Source organism: Leptonychotes weddellii, chromosome 14 (assembly GCF_054177405.1).
Source record: "Leptonychotes weddellii isolate Sample4059 chromosome 14, ASM5417740v2, whole genome shotgun sequence".
Lineage (NCBI taxonomy): Eukaryota > Metazoa > Chordata > Mammalia > Carnivora > Phocidae > Leptonychotes > Leptonychotes weddellii.
The window spans coordinates 61,247,208-61,269,136 of record NC_138382.1 but is presented as its reverse complement, the minus strand read 5'-3'; the positions used below and the strand labels follow the sequence as shown (position 1 = coordinate 61,269,136).

Sequence of the window (21,929 nt, the reverse complement as noted above, 5' to 3'; positions counted from 1 at the left end):
AGGGTCAGAGGGAGAAGCAGGCTCCCTGCCGAGCAGGGAGCCCGATGCGGGACTCGATCCAGGGACTCCAGGATCATGACCTGAGCCGAAGGCAGTCGCTTAACCAACTGAGCCACCCAGGCGCCCCAGACTTTTGATTTTTAAAGATTTGATTAAATCTTATTAAATAAAATAAAACTATTCACGATTCTAGCCTTTAATATTCATTTTGGTGCCAACATAAAGAACTGGTATCATGCTTCATCTGCATTAGATCTAGACCTCTCTATTTGCATATTTAAAAGTCAGATGAACTGTTAATGTTGCAAAATGTTTCTCAACTGTCATGAGCAATGGTTGCAAAAACTGCAAATTTGTGAGTAGCTTTAGAGCCATGAATTGGATAAAACATGAAGGAAAACAATATGGACACTCAGCACTCTGGGAAATGTACTTCATCACGTACCATCCCAAAGAAGGGATTTAATAATTTAATTAATCTGTCTTCTCTCTTTTTTATGTACTTTCCGTTTTCAGTCCTTCCTCTAGTTTGAAGTGTCTCCCTCTTATGCCAGCGAGGATACAGTGAAAAACTTTCAGGGCATTTGGAAGCTGCTGCCTCTTGTTTCAAGAATGTGGGGCAAGAGAAATGGAGAAACATTTCCTGAGTCTGGATGGGGTTGATCATGGGATGGATGTTTAGACTTACAGGATGCGTCTGCCAACGCTAAGAGTAGGATCCTGTGTGAGAGGGCACGTCTGTGACTTTGGAGAAATTAATTTTAATGTTCATGCCCGATCTTTCTTTTTCTTCCTTATAATTTTTCTGTATTAAAACATTCCACTTTCCCAGGAGACCACGGAAGATGGCAGAGGGTGGATCCTGGTGCTCAGTGGCCCAGGCATACTCCCAGGGCAACCTGATAGCCACCGTGGCCAGGAGGTAATGGTCATGTGTTGTGAGGGCATCAGCATTTCTGGCAATTTCTAGAGAAAGAAATTAAACTACCTGGCTTTCTTCTGTAGGAGGATGATTGCCAGCCCATCTTGTGGCTGCCCCCAGCCATTCTTTATGAAGGTGTGAGGCCAGGCTGCCCTAAGTACCCCAAGGTGTTTGATGGGCTCCACTGCCCCATGACAAGAAGAAGCAGAGGGGGGTTCCTGCTGACCTCAAAGTTGTACGTTGGTAGCCTACGGGAAAGTTTGCCTGAACCCATCACCTGGCTCTGAGGCTGGCTGGAAGAACCAGGCGGTGACAGCCACCCCCCAAAAGAGGAAGAAGGCCAAGACCCATTACCTGAAGGAAGAACAGCTTGCAAGGCTGGTGGCTAGTGAGACAGTCCTAAAACAACGTTGAGAAGAAAATTAACAAATACACAGAGGTCCTCAAGACTCTCAGACTCCTGCTCCGAGCCTAATAAAGACTGTTTATTCCTCAAAATAAAATTTAAAAAAGGTTCCGTAATTCGCCTACATTGCTTTTATGATCAGATGATGAAAATGCTATTTTGTGCATTAATAAATCTAATTTTGGGGGCACCTGGCTGGCTCAGTCGGTAGAGCATGCAACTCTTGATCTCAGGGTTTTAAGTTTGAGCCCTACATTGGGTGTAGAGATTACCTAAAAATATATTTTTTAAAAAATAATTTTTAAGAATATGATTGTAACATGCAGGACCCTCTGAAAAACAGGGTTCAGGATGGAGGCTTACTATAATTAAAGAGCATCCTGGCTTGGAACATTTCCTAGGGAAGCTCTTTGAGAGAATGAAAGCTTAGGGCTTGGAGTAAGCAGGATTTTCCTTTTAGCTTGATTTTATTTTATTTTTTTATTTTTATTTTTTAAAAGATTTTATTTATTTATTTGAGACAGAATGAGAGAGAGAGAGAGAGCACATGAGAGGGAGGAGGGTCAGAGGAAGAAGCAGGCTCGCCGCCGAGCAGGGAGCCCGATGCGGGAGTCGATCCAGGGACTCCAGGATCATGACCTGAGCCGAAGGCAGTCGCCCAACCAACTGAGCCACCCAGGAGCCTTCCTTTTAGCTTGATTTTAATTTCTGACTTTCTTTCCTGTGTGTCTATGGCAAATCAGACACCTCCATCCCTTAGCAAATTTCTTTATGTGCACATTTTTCAGAGAAAAGCCCTTTTCTGTCTATCTCATGTTCCCTTTTGGGTTCCAATTTTAACCTGTTGAAAACCTACCCATCTTTCAGGGTCTTGCTTGAAGGTCTCCCTCTTAATATCTTTCCTAATCTTGGCAGCCAGAAGCCCCCTTTTTGAGGCCCCGTAGGCCTTTCTTTAAGCCAGACAGAAATACTTCTTGCAAGCTAGGTTGGCGTATAAGCCACAGTCCTTCCTACATCTTTGCAGAGGTTACAACTGTAGTGTGTGGCTTAAGGAGGCCATGGAGTCTCCTTGCCCAGTACCTCCCCTTTTAAACCACCCTAAAGAGGTCCTGGGAGCTAGCCAGAGGGTGACTTCAGGTTCATTATTCCTGGGGGAGGTGGAGAGTTGGTCTCCAGAAAGCCATTGATAGTGTATTCTGGAATCCTCATGTTCTAAAAGACATGCCATAAACTGCATCTAACAAGGTAAAGTATACAGGTGTGCATTAAAGGTTAAACACCTGAGTTATACAAAATTTGAGTGTATTACAAGGGTTTACTGTCAGCACCTGGGGGAAAGATCCACTTGTTTCTACACTAAGTCAGACTATTTCCAGAATATTGTGTTCAGTCCTGGATATAAATAACTCCTTAGGTAGATATAGTTTAGAACAACAACAACAGGGGCGCTTGGCTGGCTCAATCAGTAGAGAGTGTGACTCTTGATCTCAGGGTCCTGAGTTGAAGCACCACGTCGGGCATGGATCCTACTTCAAAATAAATAAAACAACAAAACCGGGGCACCTGGGTGGCTCAGTCAGTTAAGTGTCTGCCTTTGGCTCAGTCATGATCCCAGGGTCCTGGGTTTGAGCCCTTTGTGGGGCTCCCTGCTCATCGGGGAGCCTGCTTCTCCCTCTCCCCGCCCCCTGCTTGTGCTCTCTCTCTCTCTCCAATTAATAAATAAAATCTTTAAAAAAAATAAAACAACAAAACCAAAAGGAGTTACTGAGAATGATAAGAGATGCAAAGCCACATCCTAGAACATCAAAAGGAGAGGGAGGCCAGGTCAAATGAGTTAGGATTTGTGGAAATGCATTTTCACTAAATGAGAAGAGAGGGACTCTTACGAGCCAGTAGGCTCCTAAGGTATATCACACCTGCTGTTTTTGTGCCTTGGACCCTTTATCCTTCTGATAAAATGTTACTCTGTGTTTCCATCAGGAACCACTCCTCTCCAGTTGGGTCTTTGAGATTTGGAGGAGGCTGACCCCACACTCACACTTCGGGGCAAGGCCGGGGGAGCTCTCGGCTCATTATTGGCCCTATTATCCGGCAGTGGGGTGGTTGGCTTAGCTATGGGCGCTTGTCTCCAGGGATAAACAGGCTAAAGGCTTTTGTGTCACTCTTGGGGAAGAGAAGCTTTCTCTGTCCACTGAGTTTGAAGCTGGGAGGATATAAGAACGGCCACTGCGGGGACCATGCTGTAATTGTCAGGGGAAAACCTGAGGCAGGAGCAAGCAGAGCCAAGAGGACGAAACTGGATTTCTGGGGCCCCGTATGAGTTTGGCGAAGTCCCACCTTCTGTCAGATCTGTCAATGACTCTTTTAGATTATGGGAGCCAATGAACTCCAGTTCTGCTTTCAACATTTTGGATCATTTTAAGTCACTTGAACCAAAAGTCTCCTAGATGGTACACAGCAGGGCTATGAAGGAGAGGGACCGGGGAGTCGGTAAGCTAGCCTGTTTGCACAGGTGCAGCGAATACGATTTAGATGATGTGTGCCAACCTCACCTGAATTGTGAGCATCTAAGACTTCTGGCCTGTCAGCCCAACATTGTGGCTGATACTGGCAAACTGAGTTTCAGAAGTAGCTACCATGATGAGAAAGAATAATTTGATTTAAAAATTACCTGTGAGTGCATAGGGTTGATTCCAAAAACCTGCCGGGGAAAATCAAAGCGTAAGAAATCTTTTTTTTTTTTTTTTAAAGATTTTATTTATTTATTTGACAGAGAGAGAGACAGTGAGAGAGGGAACACAGGCAGGGGGAGTGGGAGAGGGAGAGGGAGAAGCAGGCCTCCCGTGGAGCAGGGAGCCCGATGCGGGGCTCGATCCCAGGACTCTGGGATCATGACCTGGGCCGAAGGCAGACGCTTAACGACTGAGCCACCCAGGTGCCCCAGCATAAGAAATCTTTTGAACTGGCTAATACATGCTTTCTTTGGCATTACCGCCTTTAGCACAGATTCAAAGTTTCTTGCTCGGATCCATTTTTAAGACGACTGTATGAGCAAGTCAGTAGAATGTGAGGTGTCATCAGATCCTGGAGACAGTTCAGGAGACAGTCATCTGGGGATATATCATCTAGGAACCACTGAATGAACAGGAAATTGGACGTGTCGGGAGATGAGTGATCTGCAGCTTTTCCACATTGGCCTGCTCCAAGGATATACCGCTGAGCCGAATATTAACACCCACTGGCAACCTAGGACAGTGACTGACTCCACTCCCTCTTTCCTTCCTTCCTTCCCCAAATATGTAGAACGCTTATGAGGTACCGGGAGTTTGCCAGATACAGGGATGGAGAGCTGGTTAACACGGCACTTGCCATGCCCTTGAGCAACTTAAAGCCTAGTGGGAAAGACGTACAAGTAAGCGCTAAACGTAACTTATAGGGGGACTTTAGAAGTAGAAATGCAAACTTAATGTATGTGTATTTCACTGAATGTAAATTAGACGTCAATTTTTTAAACTGGGGGAGGGGACGGGAAGGAATCATTTAAAAATAGTACTGAAAATCCTGGCAGGGAATTATCAGAGTGCCAACACAGAGATGATTTGTGGAAAATATAAAGCAGATGTGATCAGATTAATAAAAACATGAAGGAGCCAATGCACCTGCAAACCCATGAACCCAGAGAGAGAGGATCCCCAAAAAGTGAACTTTCTAATTAGAACTCCGGAAAAACTCCAAAGCAAAATTCTCAGGTGCCTGCCTGGCTCAGTTGGTAGAACCTGTGACTCTCTTTTTTTTTTTTTTTAAGATTTTATTTATTTATTTGACAGAGAGAGAGACAGCGAGAGCAGGAACACAAGCAGGGGGAGTGGGAGAGGGAGAAGCAGGCTTCCCGCGGAGCAGGGAGCCCAATGTGGGACTCGATCCCAGGACCCTGGGATCATGACCTGAGCGGAAGGCAGACGCTTAACGACTGAGCCACCCAGGCGCCCAGAACCTGTGACTCTTGATCTTGGGGTTGTGAGTTCAAGCTCCATGTTGGGCGTGGAGCCTACTTAAAAAAATAACTGAAAAAAAAAAAGAGATTTATTTATTTATTTTAGAGAGAGAGAGAGAGCGCTTGATTGTGGGGGGACAGAGGGAGAGGGAGAGAATCTCAAGCAGACTCCCTGCTGAGCGTGGAGCCCAGTGTGGGGCTCCATCCAATGACCCTGAGATCATGACCTGAGTGGAAATCAAGAGTCGGCACTCAACTGACTGAGCCACCCAGGGGCCCCCCCACCAAAATAAAAGAAAAAAAAAAGAAAGAAAGCAGAGATTCTCACCTAGGCAGTGGAAATATATCCAAACTTCTAAACAGACAAGACTCCCATGGAAAAAAATAACAGTCAAAATCATGAAACAGGGGCACCTGGATGGCTCAGTTGGTTAAGCATCTGACTCTTGGTGTTTTAGCTCAGGTCATGATCTCAGGGTCCTGAGATTTAGCCCTATGTTGGGCTCTGCACTCAGTGCAGAATCTGCTTGAGATTCTGTCCCTCTCCCTTTGCACCCCCCGCCCCCGCTCTCTCTCTCTCAAATAAATAAATAAAATCCTTTAAAAAAATCATGAAACAGGGCGCCTGGGTGGCTCAGATGGTTAAGCGTCTGCCTTCGGCTCAGGTCATGATCCCAGGGTCCTGGGATCGAGTCCCGCATCGGGCTCCCTGCTCCTTGGGAGCCTGCTTCTCCCTCTGCCTCTCTCTCTCTCTGTCTCTCATGAATAAATAAATAAAATCTTTAAAAAAAAAAAAACAAGACAAGGACTGCCTTGCTTTTAAAAAAAAAAAAAAAAAAAATCATGAAACAACTGAGAAAACCAACAGAAGAGTCATCAAACTACAAGGAAACAAACAACCTCCTGATAAAACAGAGTTAATCAGGAAAGAAAAGAATTTTAAAATACGATAGCCGGTATACTCGGGGGAATTAAAGAAGTTATCACATCTATAGAAATAAAAACCATTCTAGAAAAAGAAACAGAGTTTTTAGAAATCAAAAGCATGATGGCTGAAATAAAAAATATTTCAACAGGGACACCTAGCTGGCTCAGTTGGTGGAGTGTCTGACTCTTGATTTCAGTGGTTGTGAGTTCAAGACCCACACTGGGTGAGGAGCCTGCTTAAAAAAAAAATTCTGGGGCACCTGGGTGGCTCAGTCGTTAAGCGTCTGCCTTCGGCTCAGGTCATGATCCCAGGGTCCTGGGATCGAGCCCCGCATCGGGCTCCCTGCTCAGCGGGAAGCCTGCTTCTCCCTCTCCCACTCCCCCTGCTTGTGTTCCCTCTTGCTGTGTCTCTCTCTGTCAGATGAATAAATAAAATCTTTAAAAAAAAAATTCAAGAGATGGATTGAAGAGCAGAATTAGGTATGGATGAAGGTCAAATTAGTGAACAGGGTGAATTAGGGTAGTCTCAGGTGGAATTAGTGAATTAGGGTGGTCTCCCACATTCAGTGGATAAAGCTGAAGAAGAGGAAGGGAAGATAAATACGGGGTCATGGAGGCTAGAGGCACATTTTTAGAAATTGCCTACCATAAATTCCAGAAGGGTTATACATAAAAAGAACTGAGAGAATGAAATAATCAAAGAACCAAAAGGAAAAAAAAATGTCTCTGCCGAAGAAAGGCTCAAATCTACAAATTGAAAGGGTCCAATGAGTGCTGGGCAAGAATAATGGAAAACTACGTCCTCATGAAGTTTCTGAATTCCAAGGGGAAAGAGGAAATCCCCAAGGCCTGCAGTGGGGGTCAGGGAGACACACCACGTGGAAGGAGTTGATAACCAAACTGGCCTGGGGTTCTCTGCAACGCTATCGTGAGAAGGCTAAATTTTGAGGGAAAATTCCAGACCCCATTAAACTATCTTTTAAGTATTTTGAATTCAGAATTCTATACCCAGTTAATTTATAATTACATTATGAAAGCAAAATCAGGACATATTAAGACATGCAAAGATTCAGAAAGTTTACCATCCAGGAAAACTTTCTGAAGGGGATACTCAATGACCTACCAGAAGTTTAAGGAGGGGGTGGGGGCGGGGGGAAGAGGAAGACATAGGACAAAAAAAAAAACCCAAAAAACAACCCAGCCGTAAACAAAGAAACCAGCAAAACTTGTAGCAAAGTCCATTGCAAAATAATCGAATAAAGTGTTCCTATTTTGAAGATGGCACTATTTGCCAAGATCAGGGATCCGGGGCTCACCGTCAGCTGGTCTTTATCACACACGGACTGTTGTGGGCTTCCTCGGCAACCGTGTCTGTCACTACTGGGTGTCCCCCCTGTGGGTGGCTGCCTGGGGTCCTGGGCTGATCCTGGGTCCAGACATGGGCCGTCAGCAGGCTTCCTTTCGGGGTTTGTGGAACAAACAGGCCCACAGCTGAAACTTCCTCAACTGGGGCAGGTGACTGGGTGCATGTGTGTGTGTGACAGACACCAGTCTCCCTTGGTGCTGCCCCACCTCTTGAGGTCAGGGGACAGACGGGCCAATACCGTGCCCGCTGGAACCTGAACGTCGGTCTGTCAGTGTCCAGAGTTTGTTCCCGAATCCACACCTGCTCCTCCAGCGTCCGCTGGTGGGATCACGGGGTGTCTGAGTCCCATCGGAGAGCACATGCCGGGGGGAGATGGGGAGGAAGGGCACTGCTGTGCGTGGGGCCTTCCCTGCTGTACTGAGCCACCCTTCCCACCCTTGTTCGTTTTGCTGGCCTGAGAACAACGGGCTCGAGCACGGCCATGTGCAGCGTATTTGCTCCCCACGTTCATTCCCCAGACTAACTTCAGGCCGGGTGTGTGGTTTGTGTGCGTGTTTGGGGGGAGGCAGAGACGGGTTAGAGAAGGCAGAATAATCCTACTGTTTCTCACACGGGTCTGAGCATCACTGAGCGTCCAAGAACGAGAAGTCTACCTCTGCTTGGCTTAGAGACAGCAAGGCATTTCTCCGCAGAGCCAGGTCCCTGTTACCGGTCTTGACAGATGTGCTTGAGAGGACACCTCTGTTCTGGGAGGGTCAGTGTGGCTCCTTTCAGGTGGCTTGTGGTGTTCTCAGATGTCATGTCAGCTGGGGAGGGGTGGCTGTGTGTGAACGTGCAGTGGGGTGTTATAAAGGGACTCACTTTCATCTGTTTCAAACACAGTTTTTCAATCAGCATACTTGGAAGTGTTAAACAAAATGCAACCAAGTAAATTTGAAGATTTAATTGGCTTTATTGAACGATTCATGAATTGGGCAGCATGCCATCTAGGAAGCTGAGAAGAACTCTGAAGAGTTGCACAAAAGGGAAGGATTTTATGGGAAGGAAGATGGGGCAAGAAAGTTATTAATAGCAGAACAGGATTGTTCCAGGCAAGGTCGCTTTCCCTTAGGGGGAAGAAAGAGCAAGGGGTCTTATCATGCAGATTATCTCCTCTTCCTTTGGAGATAGAGGGCTCCGGTGACAGACTCTTTGGCTCTCCTGGGAAAATTCCTGACTGACCGGTTAAGACTACATTTCTGGGGAGGTTGAAACTGCAATTAGATTAGGTACTGAGCCCCCATTTGGGAATTTGGCTAAGCGACACCATCTTGGGCATGTGGTTTTCTTTTTAACAAAGTCTTCAAACATTAAAATCATTCCTGTTCATGCAAACTTCAAGCAATAAGTTTAACACCAGAGTATATCAAGCTCATTACAATGAGACATTCAAACCATTCCTGAAATACCACATATAAGCAATTAACATTTGCAAATGTGGTAGTGGTATTCCCAAACCAGACTCGGGGAAAAACAGTACATCATTTCTGCTCAGTAGTGTCATGATCAAGCAAGGGATTTTTTTTTTTTTTTTTTTCCCAGAAAAGAAGAGTTCCAGAGTATTTGGTAACCAGCCTCCTTGTCCCCTTCTCCTTCCGGCCTAGTACCCAGATGGGCACCCACTGGGCAAACTCCAAACTTGACATTGGAAGCAGACATAGCAAAGGGCAGCCTGAGGAAAAACCCTAGAGAGAGTGGACCGGTATTCACCTTCTACTCCCTTGTGTCTTCCTCCTTCCCACACCCCGGGCTGCCCCAGAGCCCGCTCGCTTGGGGCTCTCTTGGGATCCCATCCTCTCCTGTCTCAGGGACTGGGGGATGGGGCTTTCCAAGGGACCTTTCCTATAATTCTAATCCCATACAGAGTCACCAGGATCCAAAGTTGATATGGAAAGTCCTACATGTTAATGCTTGTCTGGTAAAATAAAAATAAAATTTGGCGCCTCAAATTTTTTTGTCATTGACTTTTTTAAAAAAAGATTTTAACCCTTTTTAAATGTAGTGTAGCGTTCAGTGGTATTAAGTACATTCATGTGGTTGTGCAATCATCACCACCATCCGTCCACAGAACTTTCATCCTGTAAAGCTGAAACGCTCTACCCCTGAAACACTAACTCCCCCCCCCCTCTACCCCCATGCGGCCTCTTTTTGCCACCTCTATGAGTTTGACTACTCTAAGTACCTCATGTGAATGAAATCATACAATATTTATCCTTTTAAAACTGGCCTATTGGGATACCTGTGTGGCTCAGTCGGTTAAGCGTCTGCCTTTGGCTCAGGTCATGATCCCAGAGTCCTGGGATCAAGTCCCGCATCAGGCTCCTTGCTCAGCGGGGAGCCTGCTTCTCCTTCTCCCTCTGCCTGCTGCTCACCCTCCTTGTGTTCTCGCGTGCGCGCTCTCTCTCTCTCTCAAATAAATAAATTAAAAAAAAAAACTGGCTTATTTCACTTAGCGCAATGCCATCAAGTTTCATCCACATTGAGGCATAAGTCAGAATTTTCTTCCTTTTTAAGGCCGAACAATATTCCACTGAATGGCTATTTTTGTTTCTCCATTTGTGCAGTCAATGGTATTTGGGTTGTTTCAAACCTTTGGCTATTGTGAATAATGACGCTATGAATATACAAGTTGTCAAGCATACAAGTTTTCCTTGAATGTTTCAATTGGGCAGCAAGACACATTAAGATAGACTTCAATATTTCTTAACTTTGATGAAGGAGGCAGGAACAAATCAGAAATCCTAGAACTATCAGAAACTTCTTTCCTGTGCTTCCAAAGGGTAGAATAATTTTGTTGTGGAAGGAGTCTCTTTGAGAAGCTCTCTTCATCTTGTATACTGGTTTGAGGTCCCTTAAGAACACTTCAGATATTGGTCAGTAATCTCAATATTTTAGTTGTGATTTAAACATTTTGTCTAACTATATGAAGGCCCTCTGATGAGTAAATTACTATAAAAAACTTTTTAAATTTTTATTTATTTATTTAGAGAGAGAGAGCACATGCACGTACTTGCAAGTAAGTGGTGGAGAGGGGCAGAGGGAGAGAGAGAATCTCAAGCAGACTCCATGCCCAGTGTGGAGCCCAACTTGGGGCTCAATCTCAGGACCCTGAGATCATGACCTGAGCTGAAATAAAGAGCCAGATGCTCAGCTGACTAAGCCACCCAGGCGTCCCTCTAAAAAATTTTTAGAAAAATGAAGTTTAAAATGATTTCTTTAAGGGCACCTGGCTGGCTCAGTCAGTAGAGCATGTGACTTTTGATTTTGGGGTTGTGAGTTCGAGCCCCACATTGGGTATAGAGATAACTTAAAAATAAAATTTTTAGAAAATAAAAAAAAATGATTTAAAAGCTTTAATTTTTATTTTTAAAATTTTTATTATTTATTTATTTATTTATTTATTTATTTTTTAGAGAGAGAGCATAAGCGGGGTGGGTGTAGAGGGAGAGAGAGAGAGAATCTTAAGCAAGTTCCATGCCCAGCAAGGAGTCCCACATGGGGCTCAGTCTCATGACCCTGAGATTATGACCTGAGCCAAAATCAGGAGTTGGACGCTTAACTGACTGAGCCACCCAGGTGCCCCCTAAAATAATTTTTTTTTAAGTGTGGAAATTTACAGGGTTTTTTGGAGAGCCAGGAAACTGGTATTTGGATAGCCTGAAGCCTGAAGAAGGAGCTGCTGGTAATGAACAAGATGTACACAGATGAGCAAAATAAAATGCTTTGAAGAAGTATATTTTGCATTTTTTTCAACAATTCTTACATAGTGGTTCTGAATTAAATTTTAAAACATTATAAAATCTGCACATTATATTAATATGTACAAATAATAATTTGAAGTGTACATATAATTTAAAAAAATTTAAATTGCATGTTTTTTTTTTTTTTCTTCGCTCTACTTCCTCTTTTGGTGGACGGTTTTGTGGAGGACACGTGGCAAATGTAACCTAATACAGTCCTCAAAGCTATCTGGTTCACTGATGTCATCCTTTCTTGTTTGAAAGCACTGTTGCATATTTAATTGTGTGTGTGTGTGTGTGTGTGTTTATCTTTGGTCACTTTACTGAAAGAGAGAACTTTCAGGGGTTACAAGGCCATCTTGAAACTAAAAGTCAAAAGTTTTTGATGAAGTCACTGAAATCTAGATATGGACAAAGAGAGCTCTCTAAATTCTTTTTTTTTTTAATTTTTAAGATTTTATTTATTTGACAGAGAGAGACACAGCGAGAGAGGGAACAGAAGCAGGGGGAGTGGGAGAGGGAGAAGCAGGCTTCCCGCTGAGCAAGGAGCCCTAATGCGGGGCTCGATCCCAGGACCCTGAGATCATGACCTGAGCCACCCAGGCGCCCCTCTAAATTCTCTTTAAGAAGATGTTGGTGTATTGGCCATGCTCTCTTAAAAGAAGAACATTTTTCTTTTTAATTTTTTTAAGATTTTATTTATTTATTTATTTGACAGAGAGAGAGACAGCGAGAGAGGGAACACAAGCAAGGGGAGCAGGAGGGGGAGAAGCAGACTCCTTGCCGAGCAGGGAGCCCGATGCGGGGCTCAATCCCAGGACCCCGGGACCATGACCTGAGCCGAAGGCAGACGCTAAACGACTGAGCCACCCAGGCGCCCCAAGAGGAACATTTTTCTTAAGCTAAAGGTTTTCTCAGCAATAATTCCACTGCTGCAAATTTAACACTGGTTTAATATTCTGTTTTAATTCTAGTGACACATACCGACCAGGAGATAATTTTTAATTCTTTCATTCCATGAACTCATCGTTGGGTAAGAAGTAATTCTTTTTACCAAAAAAAAAAAAAAAATTGAAAGCAACAAAATGAGCCAATAAAAAGAATTGATGAGAGTCACAAAATCTAATGTAGAATATGAGTCACATGGATTATGCTAATATAAAAATTTTCAAAATATTAAAAATGTGATTCATGCAAATATAAAAAGAAAACCTAAGATTTTATTCAACTAATTTAATTCATGAGGGACTCAGCAAGCTGTTGACTTCAAAGGAGTACTAGTAAGATATCAAGGTTCCAAGGAAAATTTGAAGAATATACTATACATACACATATATTTATCTGTTAGGTGTGATAAGATGAATTTGCTAAATGCGAAACCGGCTGACATCATATAAGACAAAATCTTACTATTAGATTTATCTTATTTTCACATGGGAAGAATCACTTCTACCTCTACTGGAAAAATTAATTTGCATTGCCATGGACAAGAATCTTTTGCACTCTCAATTTTCTGCAAGTGATCTTCTACCCCTACCTACAGAGTTGTAAAATAGCTTCGTTAATAAAAAGTCCATCACGGGGTGCCTGGGTGGCTCAGTAGTTAAGTGTCTGCCTTTGGCTCAGGTCATGATCCCAGGGTCCTGGGATTGAGCCCCACATCAGGCTCCCTGCTCTGCGGGAAGCCTGCTTCTCCCTCTCCCGCTCCCCCTGCTTGTGTTCCCTCTCTCGCTGTGTCTCTCTCTGTCAAATAAATAAATAAAATCTTTAAAAAAAATAAAAAATAAAAAGTCCATCAAATGTGCACAACCCTATAAAATTAGACAATCCCCAGAAGGGTTATAACACCCAGCACCCCACTGGAAAGACCCAGTAAACTCGCCCATTTCCACGTTTTGGACTATTTCCCCCCGATATCACCAATTAAAAAAATATGTGTATATACACACACACACACATACACACAAATACATTTAAACTTATTTACTCTGCAGGGGACATGGGTGAGAAGTATAGGCTGGCTTAACAATGTCCTAAATGAATGTATTTTTGTTGAAACAATGACATGGTTTCAAAGTGTGTGAAGAATTGAGCTTAACAAAAACTTTGTCCAAATTATAGAGGATAGACCCCTCTAACCCCACTGCCCATCTACTACTCCCCAAAGCAAGCTCTTATCTTTGCTGAACAAAAAATAATTAGCAAGAAAGCCTGCTGCAAAGGAGCCGAGGCAGTTTATTTTTAACCTCTTTTTAAGGCTGCACAACAAGTTTGACCCTTATATGGGTGTGTTCACGGGTGGTTAGATTTAGGGCAGGCTCATGGTGGAAAGAGAAAGCAAGTGAGGCTATGGGAGAAGTAGTAGGGGGGCCCTGCTCTTGGACACACATGCCAAGCTCAAAGCCTTCAAACTGGAACTTATGCCCCCTCCCCAGCCTCTCCCTACCCCAACTTGCAAAGAGTCCCCTTGGGTCTCTATCTCAGGGACTTCCACCACCATCATCCACCAAGCTGCCCAAACCAGAAATTTAGGTGACATCTAATTTCTCTTTCTTTCTCGTGCACATTCTACTGGTCATAAAATCCAGGGGATTTCCACCCAATACCGCTCTCATTTGCCACTTCTCATTGCCAGTGCCGTGCTCCTGGACGTGTCCTCTCTTGCCTGGATTCCTGCAGCAGCCGCAGGCTGGTCTTCCCGCCTCCCTAGCCCCAGTCCCAATCCCACAGAGCAGACACGGGAGCCTTTCCTGGTGAGGTCACTCTCTGCTTAAAACCCTGTTACAGCCTCTGAGCAACCTCCTTTCCTTGGTTTGTGAGGTCGTCCTTATCTCTGCAGCTTAATGCCTCTCTCCAACCATCTGTCCCCACTCTATGGAGACCCTCCCCATTTCTAGACTGAGCTCTTGGGTTCCTGTCTCTCTGTATAAGCCCTTCTCACCGCTTAGATTCCCCTCCCACGTCTTTTGCATCCTCTGGGTCTTAGCTTACTTCCTCAAGAAGCCTTCCCGAAGCCCCAAGCTGAATGTCCTCCGTGCGGCAGAACTCCTGTCAGCTCCTCCCCCACCACGGCGCCGTCGCCCCGTGCAATCCGGTCACCTGGTCGTCTGTCGCCCTTGGGTGGACTGGACCGTTGGCTTCTTGCCCTCTCACCTTGAGCTTGGAGCACCAGCCACTTCACCCCCAGTACTCTCTCCTCAGATTCCCGCTCCTTTGCCCCTCACCCCTCTTCCTCTGCCACCCGGGGTGCCCCCCTGAGCCCCAGGGAGGCTCGGATCTCCCAATCGTCTCTTATGCTTGCAGCACGGTGGACGTTTCGTCCTGGCACGGTCCGGGACTCTAGGGTCAGCTATGTCATTATGTGCTGGATGTCTGTCCCTATTTGCGGCACGTCCGCGCCGAGTATGCGGACCCTGTCGCTCCGCCCGCCGTGGCCCCCGGGCCACCGCGTGCCGGGCGCGCAGCAGGTGCACGAGCGAGCGAGGGGCGCGTAGCGAATGAGCGTCTTGCGGGCAGCGCAGGCCACGCCGGGAGGAAGGGCCCACGCCCCGCCGCCTCCCCGGGACCCCGCGGCGCCCTCCGCTCCCCAGCGCGGCGCCGGAAGCGGCCGGGTCGGCCCCCTCCCCGCGGCGCCCGCAGCCTTATCTCGGCGCCTCGGGGCCGCGGGAGGAGTCGCGGGCGCGCCGGGAGGGACGCGGCGGCGGCGGCGGCGGCATGGGCCGGGGGCCCCGGGGCGCGGGCCGCCAGCCTCGCCGCCTGCTGCCGCTCCTGCTGCTGCTCGGCCTGGCCAGCGGCGGGGGCCGAGCGCCGGGCGCCAACGGTGAGTGCGGGCGGGGGCGGGGGCGGGGGCGCCGGCTGGGTGCCCCGGCTGGGCCCTCGACGACGCCGGGCGCGCCCGGGACGCTTCCCCGCCCCCGGGCAGGGCCGGCGCGGAGCCCGGGCGTGGAGCGCAGGTGGGGCCCGCTCGGGCCGTTGGGGCGCGGGAAGGCGGGGCGCACGGAGGCAGGAGGGGCTCCCCGCCCCCGCCCCGGGCCGCTGGGGGAGGCTGCGTGGGGCACCTGTCTCAGGCGGCCTCGCCCTCGGCGCCCCGGACCTGGGGCGAGGCGGGGGGTGGGCGCGAGCCGGAGCCCCGGGGGAGAACCGCGCCCGGCGTGGAAGGGCGTGGAAGGGCGCGGAAGGGCGCGGAAGGGCGTTCCGGCTGCACTGTCACGCTTCCGGCTCTGCTGTGGCTTTTGCGCGACAAATTCTTGACCCGAAGCAATTTTCTTTCTACCTTTTCATTCTTTTCTCCTAAATGAAGAACCAGATGCTAATGGGGTGAGAAAGAAGTGCAAGGAAGATTACAGAAATAAAGCATTCCTTAATCAAGTCATTCATTCAACAGATGGTCCTTGAATTCCTGTGCAGGATGCGAGGTCGCCGCGCTGGCCCTCATTGAGCTCCTGTTCTGGAGGCGACAGACAAGCAAATCATCCATTTCCAGGCAATTGGAACGCGTTGGCACAGGTGGTAGGATTCAAACATGTAGGGGAGGTGGCATTTACCCACTTACCCAAGTAACCGTAATAGAAGGCAGAATGCCCTAGGTGCTCTGAGAAGGTGTAAGTGGTCCGAGGAGGGCAAGATTCATTCTAGCTTGCTGAATCTGAACGCATGAGGGATGAGATGACTCTTGAACTGGGCCAACAGGTTTGGTAATATTTGGATATGGGAAGGTGAGGAAAAGGCATCCCAGCTCATAGCAGAGGGGACAGTGAGCTCTCCATAAATATAGGCAGAATGGATGAATTCCACATGGAAGGGACAGTGTGAGGAAGCACATAGAGGTATAAAAGCATGGGGCCTATGGTATGTAGGAGATGGGTGGGAAATGGAAGTGGAAAAGCAGATTGGATTAACCAGAAGGCAGAAAGCCTTGCTTGGCAGACGAAGAAGGTATTTAGACTTAGCTGTTCCTGGGTGGTGGGAAGCCATTAGAAGTCAGTGCAGGCTTTTGTACAGGGAGTGATATAAAAAGTGGGTGTAAGGAAACTCTCCAGCTTTCTTAGTAAAATCATTCATCCTGAAGTAGAAGGGAACTTCCATGTAGGGAGATTGGGGGGGGTGGATTTTGTGGCTCAGACTCCTGTTCCCTCAAATTCTTTTCATCTTTGGATTTTTACCACCACTGGTGGGTGTTTCTCTTGCTGGCTCAACCTTCTGGGGTGGCCATTTTTGTACATCAGATATTCTGGTAGGCTTTCTAACTTCCTTCCCTGACTTGGTCTCCCACGGCAGTGTGCAAAGAAACCTGTAGATGCTTGGGACCTATTTCGGAATCTGTGTTAAAGCTCTCTAGCCTAGGCAACAGTTCCACACGGTCCCATTGAATTACCAGGTTAAGATGGTGGAGCAGAGTAACTACCTAAAGGCTACTACTTAAAGGCTGTTGGGTGAATTTTGGTAAATGGAAGTCAGGGGTGCCCAGTAGAGCTTCCTCTCCCTATGTAGGCACTCTTTCTTCATTTACAACCTTGAAGAATCTGGTTTTATTAAGGGTAGGTTTCCTTCCAGTGGACAATGTGGGGAATGCCTGGAGGCTTAGAACCATTGAGGAAGTTGTAATAGCTGGCCTGCAAGTTCTGAGGACTGGGCCCACCGTAAAGAGAGCAGCAGGAGAAGGGGATTGAACGCAGATAATAAGGAAGAAATGGAACTGAAGGACTTAACAACGGACATTAAGTTGCCAGTGAACAGAAGAGAAAGGGGACATGAAGGTTTGGGGCCTGGGTGACTTGGATATATGGTTGTGTAGGAGGAGGAAAAAGATTTGGGAAGAAAGAGAAGTCATTTTGGATATCCTGAATTTGAGGTGATGTTACGGCTTCTGGAGAGGTGAACTCAACAGGGAGTTAAGACTGTGGACAAGAGGTGCGTGCCAGTGATGGAGACTTGGTGGTCATTTGAAAACTTTAAGTTGGTAAAGAGGAAGGAGACCCAGGGCAGATTTTGGGGGAAGACCCATTTTCTATGGTAGGTGCACATGGAGGAGAAAGAGAGTGGCCACACAGTGGGGAGGAGGACTGGGCCAGTCGAGTGTCCAAGGAAGCCAGAGGAAGGGGAGCTGTGGGAGTGGAGACTGAGAAAAAAGCTTTGGATTTGGTGGCTCTGTCAGCGTGGGCCAGGGCTCGCGGAGCAGGGAGGGCGAGAGCCAGATGCAGAGGGCTCTGGTGAGTGCAGAGATGTTGGTTGGCTCTTAAAGATACTCTTGAAGTTAGAAGCACAGGGAAGATCGCATTCAGCTAGGCTGGCCAGGTCTGGGCAAGAATTTTTTTTCTTCTTCTTTTTGCGGGGTGGTGGTTTTGGTAAAGTAGCACAAGCACACGGCAGTGTGAAGGGCATTACTCAGTAGAGACGCGGACGTTAAAGATGCAGAAATAAATGCGGTACTTAATGGAGCATGTCCGAAAGCGAAATTGGTCTACGAGGGGGAAAGCTTAGTCTCTGCGAGGGGAGGGGAGGAGAAGGAGAAGAACCACTCTTCCCTTTCCCCACAGCTGTCTGCTTAGGGAGGGCTCTTCGTATTTCAAAACCAGCCCAGTTGGCCTCCCTCCTGGGAAGTTGTCAGTTCCCCGCAGCACCAGCGATTCGTCGCCCGTGCCTCTGTACCGTATTTGTAGGACGCACACGTATTTGTATGCGTCCTAGCATACACCAGCACGCGTACGTGTTGATACGGGACCCTTACTCGACACGCTTCTGCCAGATGGCATATTACACATACTGCATAGTGCTGTTTACTAGACTAAGAGCTTCATGTGAGTCGGGGGCTGTGGCTTGGATTAGGAATGTGGTATGAAAGGAAAGGAAGAGCACCCAAATGGGAACAGGCGAGGGTTTATACAGAGTTTGCTGTCGCAGGCGAGTCAGTCGGCATCACTCGGAGAGCCTGAGAGCGGCTCAGAGGGGAAAGGCTTCCGGTGTGCCCCCAGCGCGAGGCCGGAGGCTGTTGGCCTGGAGAGGCTGGAGAAGCTGGAGGTGGCGTCCCATCAGCCCACATGCTACGTGATAGGCTGGGGGAGCGTACTTGGCTCTCTCTGATTGGTCCTACGTGCGAAGCGGGGGCAACAATTAGGGAAGGCAGCTGGGAGCGAGTGAGTCCTGACCATTTGGGTCTTACTGCTACAGCGGTTGGGGTTTGACTTCCTGGCCGGACGGCTGCCTCATGCATCCGTGTGGGTCCGAGTTCTGTTTTTATCTATGGCCTGGCCATTGTCTGTGTGTCTGTCTATTCAGTGTCTCACTGGTAACGTGGGCTGAATTACACTGAATCGTTCCCGAAGATGTTTCAGGGGGGAGAGAGTGGAGTTGGTGAAGTCAGATGGCCTGGGTGTGAGGAAAGTGTGAGACGCATAGTTGGTAGAGCAGGAGGGTGTTGGGGGGTGGGTGGGGTGCCACGCCCAGGGGAATGGAAGGTTGGGAAAGGGCGAGGACAGGTAGAGCCAGTCAGTCCTGTTTCTTAACCTTGTCAGGCATGGCACTGAGTCAGGAGTGGCTGGGGACTTGTTGGCTCCAGACGGGCTGGGTTGGGAAGGCCAGAAGGAGGAGGACAGGCAGAGGCCTTGGGAATCTTGGGGGAAGGGAGTGATGATGGTGGAGAGGCCTGGAGGAGTTGATCTTGCTGTAGAACGCGCACGTGACATCACCAGTCCTGCATTTCATAGGCCTGCTCCTCACTCTGTCATCCGGAGTCACTGCTCAAGGTGGGAAAGAGGAGACGTGGCAGGGGGAGTGAGTTGTTTTGGAGTGACTTACAGTTGCTCAAAGTAAGGGAGCAGGATTCAAGCTGATGGAGAAGATCCTCCCTGGGGTCTGTCTTCCGCCGCCGGGGTCTTGGCCCTGGGCATGTCCTCAGCTTTCTGGTCCAATCCTAAAATGGGTTCCTCTGTCTCTGCAGCCCCAGGTACCAAGTGGCCTCTTGGCCTTCACTCTGCAGAGGAGACAGGGGAAGTTAATTGCATGGATTAAAAAAACCATTTTCCGCCGGCTTTAGAGTGTGCGTCAGGTGGGAGAGAACGCGTTAGTGGGTGACATGCTGGACATGAACCGAGAGTGTGGCCTAAATGAAAAGCTGCTTAACTCAAAACACAAAAGCTTTGAAATTGGGGCACTTAGTGAGGCTTGGTTCCTGGTCTGGAGGCCACGTGTGGGGGGGCCCCGCTGGAAGTTGGTCTTGGTCAAGCAGGAAAGTGGACACAAGAGGGCAAAAGGAAGCCGAGGGCTCCATCTAACCATCTTACACAAGTCAAGGTTGCAGGTTCTTGACGGGGAATGTCAGTCCTGGGTTGGGGTAGGGAAGAGTAATCTATGGTGATTCCCAATGCCCTGCAAGGATCGTCTTGCTTGAGAGAGTAGAGTACTCTCTATCTTGGGGGATTTTAAAGCAGAGGCTATGGTTTTGTTTTGTTTTGTTTGTCAGGCATGGGGAGAGGAGAGAATTCAAGATTTCTCAGGTTCCTTCCATTTCTGGAATTTGATGCAGTCCCTTAAGAACAATGCAATTTTACATAATATGGAAGACTGGGGAATGCTTTCTCTTCCTGAGTTATTGGCCCCCTTTGCCCATTTCCTCTGGTCATCTGCTCCGTTTCCACACATCTCCACAAGGTTATCCTAGAGACAGGATCTCATGAAGGAAGTGCAGTGCCTTTGTCTGGTCTGACTGAATAGCTGGGGATTAGATTACGATTTAAATGCAAGCACTCCATTTGTGCTTGCATTTATTTATTTATTTAAAGATTTTATTTATTTATTTGATAGAGACACAGTGAGAGAGGGAACACAAGCAGGGGGAGTGGGAGAGGGAGAAGCAGGCTTCCCATCGAGCAGGGAGCCCGATGCAGGGCTCAATCCCAGGACCCTGGGATCATGACCTGAGCCAAAGGCAGACGCTTAGCAACTGAGCCATCCGGGTGCCCCCATTTGTGCTTTTAAACCACCTTCTTCCCCTGACAGTGGACAGACCTCTTCATTGTATCGTCGAAGTCCGTGTGCTGTTATTTCATTTAAATTCTTCCTTGCATATTGAAATACCAAGCGAGAGTAGCCTGCCTGGGCGGCCAGCCCCCAGTCCAGGCTGAGGTATAGGTCTACGTGGTGCGTGGAGGGGAGGAGGGGAAGGTGAACAGGCCCGAAGGGGGGAGGACGCTGAGCTTCCAAGGTCTGTGTCAGGTGTTACCCAGAACGCTGGGAGGATGTGGGGAAGGCAGGGGGTGATTATGTAAATTAAGATATTATGGATCCTAGAATGTCAGCGCCACGAATAGGGTAGGCATCTGTCTACACAAAGATATTGCTTCGGGTTTTTGCGTGAATGCAGCTCTCCATCACCCTCTTCGTTAGTATACGTGCGAGTTGGCTTGCTGTCATGTCAGTACCTTCATTTAGTCATTAGCGGAGTTGCCGAGTGGTTGTTACAATAGCATCTAACATATTGTAATTGCTTTACGTGTATTAACTCATTTCTCACAACAGCCATATGAGGTGGGGTTTTTTTTTTTCACTTTTTATTTATTTATTTTTTTTAAAATTTTATTTATTTATTTATTTGAGAGAGAGAGAGAAACAGCATGAGAGGGGAGAGGGTCAGAGGGAGAAGCAGGCTGCCCGCCGAGCAGGGAGCCCGATGCGGGACTCGATCCCGGGACTCCAGGACCATGACCTGAGCCGAAGGCAGTCGCTCAACCGACTGAGCCACCCAGGCGCCCATGAGGTGGGTTTTTATTATCCTCATATTCAGATTTATTGGAGGCTGAAGCACAGAGGCCCATCTAGGACGACACAGCTAGCTAGTGGTGGAGCTCGGGATTGTACCCCCTTCGTCTCTCTTATCCCTGCTCGGAACCGCCGGGCCAAGTAGCAGGCCCTGCCGCTCGCGTGACCTGTTTCCAGCCATAATAACAATATCTGTGGAGAGAGACATAAATATTCATGTAAATTAGCCCTTTGCCTAGTGCTTTCGAGCTCATACAGCATTCCTATTTCTCACTGACTCCTCACAACACGATTCCATCTCACAGATTAAAACTGGAGGATGGGCAGGTTAACTTGCCTAAGATCACCAAAGCAGGGAGCAAGAGAGAAGTCTCCCAGCCTCGGTGGACGTACCAAAACCTGTCTCGCCCTCTCTCTTGGTGGTGGTTTTAGCTGGCTTAGTTGATACAGAGTGCTGAAGGGAAGTGGACCTAGGTCGTCCTTGCTGGGGGTACAATAATAGTAACAAAGAGTATTTAGTATTTTTTGTCCATCTAGACTTTGGAATGCCCACTGTCCTGTTTCTCTGCCAGTAATTCTAGGTATCCCTAGGCCAGGGGGGTGGGGGTTCCTCACCTCTGCAATAGTTCCCTCAGTCACTACATGGCAGCCACCTCTCTGCTCTCCTGAGCAGAGTCTGCTGATGACAAAATTAAGTCCTCCTTGATACACGTGTGAAGATGCCCTCCCGCACCCTCTTCCCCTCAGGTTATGTAGCAAAGACACTGTGATCTTTCTTTTGG

The 21,929-nt window shown here is 47.7% G+C and overlaps 1 protein-coding gene and 1 pseudogene across 3 annotated transcripts in view; both read left to right on the top strand.

Moving 5' to 3' along the window:
- The first annotated feature begins 817 nt into the window (after positions 1-817).
- Positions 818-1,606, top strand: LOC115944662 (large ribosomal subunit protein uL13 pseudogene; annotated as a pseudogene).
- A 13,457-nt stretch (positions 1,607-15,063) lies between these two features.
- Positions 15,064-21,929, top strand: part of SUSD1 (sushi domain containing 1) — a 212,950-nt gene continuing 206,084 nt past the window's right edge. For all 3 annotated transcript variants that reach the window (XM_081803375.1, XM_081803373.1, XM_081803374.1), the window contains exon 1: positions 15,064-15,214. In XM_081803375.1, the coding sequence (XP_081659501.1) occupies positions 15,109-15,214 (106 nt within the window). In that variant the 5' untranslated portion in view covers positions 15,064-15,108. The remainder of the gene's footprint in view (positions 15,215-21,929) is intronic.